Source organism: Chiloscyllium plagiosum, chromosome 11 (assembly GCF_004010195.1).
Source record: "Chiloscyllium plagiosum isolate BGI_BamShark_2017 chromosome 11, ASM401019v2, whole genome shotgun sequence".
Taxonomy (NCBI): Eukaryota; Metazoa; Chordata; class Chondrichthyes; order Orectolobiformes; family Hemiscylliidae; genus Chiloscyllium; species Chiloscyllium plagiosum.
This window is the reverse complement of record NC_057720.1, coordinates 93,457,466-93,465,668: the sequence shown is the minus strand read 5'-3', so window position 1 is coordinate 93,465,668 and position 8,203 is coordinate 93,457,466. Positions and strand designations below refer to the sequence as shown.

Here is an 8,203-nt window from a genome sequence, read left to right as displayed (position 1 = left end):
CTTTATATTCACCGCTGTGAGAGGTCAGCTGAATCAGAGCCTGTGTCCTCGATAGGGCCTAACCATGGACAGCACACTACCGAAGCTTCCAAATGAATTTACAACACATTGCCTGCCTTTGCTGTCATATCTTTGCACTGGTTGTGTCCTTTTAAAAAGAGCAGCCGGTCAGGCAGCATCCGAGGAGCAGGAGAATCAACGTTTCGGGCAAGAGCCCTTCATCAGAACTGAAGGCAGGGAGCTTCCAGGGTGGAGAGATTAAAAAAAACTCCCTGAAGGTAGGGAGCCTCAGGGCAGGGTGTGATGTTAGGAATCACTCTAGCATTGAGCTGAAGGGGGGGTGACCAGAGGAGAAAGTGGTGTCTTACTATGTTAAAGGCAAGCTGACAGTGAATAGCAACAGAAGGCAGATTGAACATTGGGTTTATTGGTGAGTCCAAACACTGTACAAAATAAAATCTCTGAAAAAAATACCATCAGTTGAAGAAACATCATCCTGGCATTGCTATCCCCCGAGTGCCCCAACCCTGACCAACGCCCATTCCTAACCCAATCATCTTGTCCTTTTCTTGACACGTGAGGGCTTAAAGCATGACTGGAGTGGAGTCCCAACCCTGAGTGATAGGTCCATAAAACAGCACTGAGCCTGGGCTCGCCCACCTTCTCCAGTTACTCCACAGTGGTGGTGGGCCAATGACTGTACTTCATTGCCACACGTCCAACAAGCAGCAATCTCCGTATCAGCACTGCAAACCCTCCCCAACTGCCCCAGAGTGGGCAGGCTTTGCATCCCCCACTTGGGGACAGAGTCTAATCCCGTCCTGCTGCAGGGTTGAAGATCTTGGCAAGCAGTGTAACATTCGACTGCGCTTGGCCATGGATCTCAGCTGCCTTGCCAAGCTCGCGGGCCTTTCTCTTGCGGCTGGCAGCCTTGCTGGCCTGAATCTCCATCTCGGTCTCCCGCTGCTTGAAATGCCAGCTCTTCTCTTGCCACTCCTGTCCCTTCTTCCTCTTCATCTCCTGCAGCTTGTGCAGGCCTTTGCTCTTCTCCACATTTTGAAGGAAGAAGTTGGTCTCACGCTTGGCCTGGGACACCTCTGCCCGCATCCTCTGTCGCCTGACCAGCTTTTCGTAAGCGAGGCGCTCACTCAAGTGAATCCACTTGAAACGGTGCAGATACTGTTGGGAACAGAAACACACCCAGGAATAGTGCGGCTACTGTCAGGAATAGAAACACACACCCAGAAACAGTGCAGATACTGTTGGGAACAGAAACAGTGCAGATACTGTCAGGAATAGAAACACACACCTAGGAACAGAGCAGATACTGTTGGGAACAGAAACAGTGCAGATACTGTCAGGAACAGGAAGACACACCCAGGAACCGTGCGGCTACTGTCAGGAACAGAAACACACACCCAGGAGCAGTGCAGATACTATCAGGAACAGAAACACATACCCAGAAACAGTGCAGATACTGTTGGGAACAGAAACACACACTCAGGAATAATGTGGCTACTGTCAGGAACAGAAACACTCACCTAGGAACAGTGCAGCTACTGTCGGGAACAGAGCAGATACTGTCAGGAACAGAAACACACACCCAGGAACAGAGCAGATTCTGTTGGGAACAGAAACACACACAGACACACACACACATTCAGGAACAGTGCAGATTCTGTCAGGAACAGAAACACACACTCAGGAACAGTGCAGATACTGTTGGGAAGAGAAACACACACTCAGGAACAGTGCAGATACTGGTCGGGAACAGAAACACACACTCAGGAACAGTGCTGATACTGTCAGGAACAGAAACACACACACACAGGAAAAGTGCAGATACTGTCGGGAACAGAAACACACACACACACACTCGGGAACAGTGCAGATACTGTCAGGAACAGTGCAGATACTGTCAGGAACAGTGCAGATACTGGTCGGGAACAGTGCAGATACTGGTCGGGAACAGTGCAGATACTGGTTGGGAACAGAAACACACACTCAGGAACAGTGCTGATACTGTCAGGAACAGAAACACACACACACCCAGGAACAGTGCAGGTACTGTCGGGAACAGAAACACACACACACACTCAGGAACAGTGCAGATACTGTCAGGAACAGAAATACACATTCAGGAGCAGTGCAGATACTGTCGGGAAGAGAAACACACACTCGGAAACAGTGCAGATACTGTCGGGAACAGAAACACACACACACACTCAGGAACAGTGCAGATACTGTCAGGAACAGAAATACACATTCAGGAGCAGTGCAGATACTGTCGGGAAGAGAAAAACACACTCGGAAACAGTGCAGATACTGTGGGAACAGAAACACACACACACACTCGGGAACAGTGCAGATACTGTCAGGAAAAGTGCAGATACTGTCGGGAACGGAAACATACACACACACTCGGGAACAGTGCAGATACTGTCGGGAACAGTGCAGATACTGGTCGGGAACAGTGCAGATACTGGTCGGGAACAGTGCAGATACTGGTCGGGAACAGAAACACACACGCAGGAACAGTGCTGATACTGGTCGGGAACAGTGCAGATACTGGTCGGGAACAGTGCAGATACTGGTCGGGAACAGTGCAGATACTGGTCGGGAACGGTGCAGATACTGGTCGGGAACAGAAACACACACTCAGGAACAGTGCAGATACTGGTCGGGAACAGTGCAGATACTGGTCGGGAACAGAAACACACACTCAGGAACAGTGCTGATACTGTCAGGAACAGAAACACACACACACACCCAGGAACAGTGCAGATACTGTCGGGAACAGAAACACACATTCAGGAGCAGTTACTGTCGGGAACAGAAACACACATTCAGGAGCAGTGCAGATACTGTCGGGAACAGAAACACACACACACACGCACGCACTCAGGAACAGTGCAGATACTGTCAGGAAAAGTGCAGATACTGTCGGGAACAGAAACACACACACACACACACTCGGGAACAGTGCAGATACTGTCAGGAACAGTGCAGATACTGTCCGGGAACAGTGCAGATACTGGTCGGGAACAGTGCAGATACTGGTCGGGAACAGTGCAGATACTGGTCGGGAACAGAAACACAGACACACATACTCAGGAACAGTGCTGATACTGTCAGGAACAGAAACACACACACACACACACACTCAGGAACAGTGCTGATACTGTCGGGAACAGAAACACACACCCAGCAACAGTGCAGATACTGTCAGGAACAGAAACACACACACACACAGGAACAGTGCTGATACTGTCGGGAACAGAAACACAGACACACACACTCAGGAACAGTGCAGATACTGTCAGGAACAGAAACACACACACACACACACACAGGAACAGTGCTGATACTGTCGGGAACAGAAACACAGACACACACACTCAGGAACAGTGCAGATACTGTCAGGAACAGAAACACACACCCAGCAACAGTGCAGATACTGTCAGGAACAGAAACACACACACAGGAACAGTGCAGATACTGTCAGGAACAGAAACACACACCCAGCAACAGTGCAGATACTGTCAGGAACAGAAACACACACACACACAGGAACAGTGCTGATACTGTCGGGAACAGAAACACAGACACACACACTCAGGAACAGTGCAGATACAGTCAGGAACAGAAAAACACACACACACACACACACACACACACACACACACACACACAGAGGAACAGTGCAGATACTGTCGGGAACAGAAACACAGACACACACACACACTCAGGAACAGTGCTGATACTGTCAGGAACAGAAACACACACCCAGGAACAGTGCAGCTAATGTCGGGAACAGAAACACACACTCAGGAATAGTGCGGCTACTGTCGGGAACAGAAACACACACCCAGGAGGGATACAGGTAACAATGGATTTGGCCAATAGGAAATAACATTGCTGATAGAATATTATCTGGATAAATGTGACTTTTTCCACTTTAGTAGGAGGCTCTGTTGGAAAGACTATTTCTTAAATGCTTGGAAGTTAAAAAGTGTAGATGTATAAAAGGATTTGAGGAGTACTTGCTGATAACTTTTTGAAGATTAATATATACATCTAGCAACCTATTCGGAAGGTTAATGGAATATCAGCCGTTAACACATGATGATTTGTGCATGGATGCACTGAAGTCTTGTTACTGCTGTATAAGAACTTTGTTTATCGTCCCTTACAACTCCATTACAATTCAGTTCTTTGGAAAAACCCAATGGGTTCGTCTTTCCCATAATGGGCTTTGCTTGTAAAGTTAGGCCATTTTTGGAATATTGTGAGATTCTGGTTTCCCTCCTATGTTGTGGATGTTGTGAAACTTGAACGGGTTCAGAAAAGATTTACAGGGATGTTGCCAGGGTTGGAGGGCTGCACAGGTGAATATTGGTGGGAGTCTGGCACGGTGGTTAGCACTGCTGCCTCACAGCGCCTGAGACCCGGGTTCAATTCCCGCCTCAGGCGACTGACTGTGTGGAGTTTGCACGTTCTCCCCGTGTCTGCGTGGGTTTCCTCCGGGTGCTCCGGTTTCCTCCCACAGTCCAAAAGATGTGCAGGGTCAGGTGAATTGGCCATGCTAAATTGCCCGTAGTGTTAGGTAAGGGGTAAATGTAGGGGTATGGTTGGGTTTCGGGTCGGTGTGGACTTGTTGGGCCGAAGGGCCTGTTTCCACACTGTAATGTAATCTAATCTAATCTAATGTAATCTAATCTAATATTGGTGGGAGTCACATGAAAACGAAACAAAAACAAAACAAAACCTCACAGTGTTTCTGGTGGTTGGAAAGTCGCTCAGTTGTGCGTAATAGCACTTTGGGGTATAGATAAGGGCAACAAATGGAGCTTGCTTCAACCTACCAGTTTTGGTCTCCCTATCTCAAAGATATTATTGTCATACAGGGAGTGCAACACATGCTCACCAGACCTTTTCCTGGGATAGTGGGACTGTTCTACAGAGACAGATAGGTCAAACTGAGTCTCTACTCTCCAGAATTTCAAAGAACGAGAGATGATCTTACTGAAACTATAAAGTCCTTCAAGAAATAGACAAAGTAAATGCGACTAAAAGGTTTTCTTGGTTGGAGGAAACTAGAATCAGGGATATAATTTAAAAATAAGGGTGTGACATTTCAGGCTGAGATGTGGGGAACTGAGTTTTTACTCAGGGGATTGACAAATCTTTAGAATTCTGCATCCCAGACAACCATGGAAGCTCATTTGTTGAGTACAGTTAAAGTAGAAGTTGATAATTTTTTCACAATCAATGGAGTAATGGGTTATAGAGATAATGTGGGGAAATGGCATTGAAAAGTTCAGTCAGTCATGATAATATTGAATGCTGGAGCAAGCTTGAAGGGCTGAATGGCCTCCTTCTGTTCCTATGATAAACGCACCAGAAAAGACAGCAATCCTACCAAGTGCTCCTTACTAATACCTGGGGACCTGTGCCAAAATTGGGAGAACAGTCTCACAGATCAGTTAAGCAAAAGTCTTGATATTGTCTGTACAGGATAATTCTGAGAGAACGACTGCCATCTCAGACCCAATCATCTCCAGCACTCGGGATAGTTTCTTGAAAGTGGAGTCTCAGGTAGATAGGGCAGTGAAAAAGGCGTTTAGTATGCTTTCCTTTATTGGTCAGAGTAGTAAGTATATGAATTGGAAGGTCATGCTGTGGACATTGGTTAGGCCACTTTTGGAATATTGTATGCAGTTCTGGTCTCCCTCCTATAGGAAGGATGTTGTGAAACTTGAAAGGGTTCAGAGAAGACTTACAAGAATGTTACCAGGGTTAGAGGGTTTGAGCCATAGGGAGAGGCTGAAAATGTTGGGGCTGTTTTCCCTGGAGCATAGGAGGCTGAGGGGTGATATTATAAAGATTTATCAAATCATGAGGGGTATGGATACGGTCGGGGACTCCAGAACTAGAAGGCATGAGTTTAGTCTTAACAGGGGAAAGGTTTAAAAGGGATCCAAGGGGCAACCCTTTCACACAAAGGGTGGTGCATGTATGGAATGAGCTGCCAGAGGAAGTGGTGGAGGTTGGCACAATTACAACATCTAAAAAGCATCTGGATGTGTACATAAATAGGAAGGGTTTAGAGGGCCATGTGCTGGCAAATGGGACTAAATTAAATTAGGATATCTGGTCAGCATGGACGAGTTTGACCAAAGAGTCTGTATATCTCAATGACTCCATGACCTACTGGTAGGACAGACTCATGAGATGGAGAGACAGAAGTTCAGTGGCCCTGAGAGTTCTCAGCTTTGGCTCCATACGATCACTCCCAAGATCTGACTCCTGGATGGGATCTGGGCAGTGCTTAAATAATTTCAATCCTGCAATAAGCAAAGGACAGTAAATGCTAGAAATCTGAAACAACAAAAGAAATGCAGCAGGTCTGGCAGCACCTGTGGAGAGAGCAAAACAAAGTTAACGTTTCAAGTTCCAGTGACAAAGGGTCACTGAAACTTGCAAAGTTAACTCCGCTTTCTTTCTCCACAGTCGCTGCAAGGCCTGCTGAGTCTCTGCATCGATTTCTGTTTTTGTTTCAGTTCCATTCAGTCCTGTTGGGATTCCAATCATTGAGACAGCAGCAACAGCCCAGTGACCTTTACTTCCTGTATCATGACTGACTTTTAGTGTGCTCTGAGACTGGATCTCTCAATCACTCTCCAAACATTCTGACACACGTGAGTTTTGCTGACTGGGCCATTATCGTCTATTCCTAAACGCCTGGCGAAGGTGGTGGTCAGAGCTACCTTTGTGAATAATCATGTAATTTGCTGTGTCATTTCAGCAGGCATTGCAAAAGACACCCAGATTGCTGTAGGTCTGGGGTCACATGTAGACTAGACCAAGTCCATTTCCAAAAGTTGTGAGTGTACTCAGGTAGGTTTCGGCAACAAACTGAGAATTGCACAGTCACTATCACTGAGGCTAGCTTTGAACTCAGATTTGCTCCAATGAACACAATTTAAATTTGTTCTGGCACAACATGAATTCATCTTTCAAGACATCTATAGGGAGAGGCTGAACAAGCTGGGGCTGTTTTCCCTGGAGCGTCGGAGGCTGAGGGGTGACCTTATAGAGGTTTACAAAATCTTGAGGGACATGGATAGGGTAAATAGACAAAGTCTATTTACAAAGTCTAAGGGGCAACGTTTTTACGCAGAGGGTGATATGTGTATGGAATGAGCTGCCAGAGGAAGTGGTGGAGGCTGGTGCAATTGCAACATTTAAAAGGCATCTGGATGGATATATGAATAGGAAGGGTTTGGAGGGATATGGGCCGGGTGCTGACAGGTGGAACTGGATTGGATTGGGATATCTTGTTGGCATGGGCAGGTTGGACCGAAGGGTCTGTTTCTGTGCTGTACATCTCCATGACTCCATGGTCTGTACTGGAGTCCAGGATCATAACCAATACTCCCTCTTGAAAGTGCTCACCTTTATATTCCACAAGGAATCACGGAAGCGGCTGCGCTTCCGGGTCCCGATTGGTGTATTATGGAGACTTCTGGCCACTCTCTTGGCGATAGCTTTGTTCTGGAACTCCACCCAACCTTCGGTCTGACCCTTCCATCGGTTCCTGCCCTTTTTCTTCCTCTGGATCTTCCACTGATCTGGAAACAAAAAGAAAGTTAGTCAATCACTTAAGATTGTGCACGCAGCCCTGTGCTTTTCCTGTTTTTATACCCACTCCAATAAAAAAAAACAGAAGACAGGATACCATACAGAGTCGGATGGTTTTGGAGTTCATGGAACAACATGCAAGTGTGCTAGAGGATAGGTGACTTGCACGAATAAATCAGGACATTGTCCACCGCTCTGTTTGACATACATTTCCCCTTTCACATAGCTACCCCTGGACTGAGGAAGGGCTTTTACCTGAAACGTATATTTTCCTGCTCCTCGGATGCTGCCTGACCTGCTGTGCTTTTCCAGCACCACTCTAATCCAGACTTGGGTTTTCGCCATCTGCAGTCCTCGTTTTTACCTTTTACATAGTTACCCCTCTCCCTCCACCTCTTGTCTCCCCCTCCCCCGCCATCAAACACAGTATGGAACATAGAAAAGTACAGAACAGGCCCGTCGGCCCACAATGTTGTGCTGAGGATTATTCCTAATCAAAGATAAGCATCTCTCACGTGCACCCTTCTCCCTGTTATCCCACAGCACACTCATCCCAAAA

At 46.9% G+C, this 8,203-nt stretch overlaps 1 protein-coding gene across 2 annotated transcripts; it reads right to left on the bottom strand.

Moving 5' to 3' along the window:
* Positions 1–406: 406 nt before the first annotated feature.
* abt1 (activator of basal transcription 1) lies at positions 407–7,875 on the bottom strand. 2 transcript variants are annotated; one of them, XM_043700051.1, is made up of 3 exons: positions 7,742–7,796; positions 7,459–7,634; positions 407–1,179 (listed from the first exon to the last, which is right to left on the bottom strand). In XM_043700051.1, the coding sequence occupies exons 1-3, from the start codon at positions 7,779–7,781 to the stop codon at positions 811–813; spliced, it is 585 nt and encodes a 194-aa protein (XP_043555986.1). In that variant the 5' UTR covers positions 7,782–7,796; the 3' UTR covers positions 407–810. The 2 variants fall into 2 exon arrangements, with proteins under 2 accessions (XP_043555986.1, XP_043555985.1); XM_043700050.1 differs by lacking the exon at positions 407–1,179 and adding an exon at positions 1,188–2,634 and having other exon boundaries at positions 7,742–7,875.
* Positions 7,876–8,203: the final 328 nt, after the last annotated feature.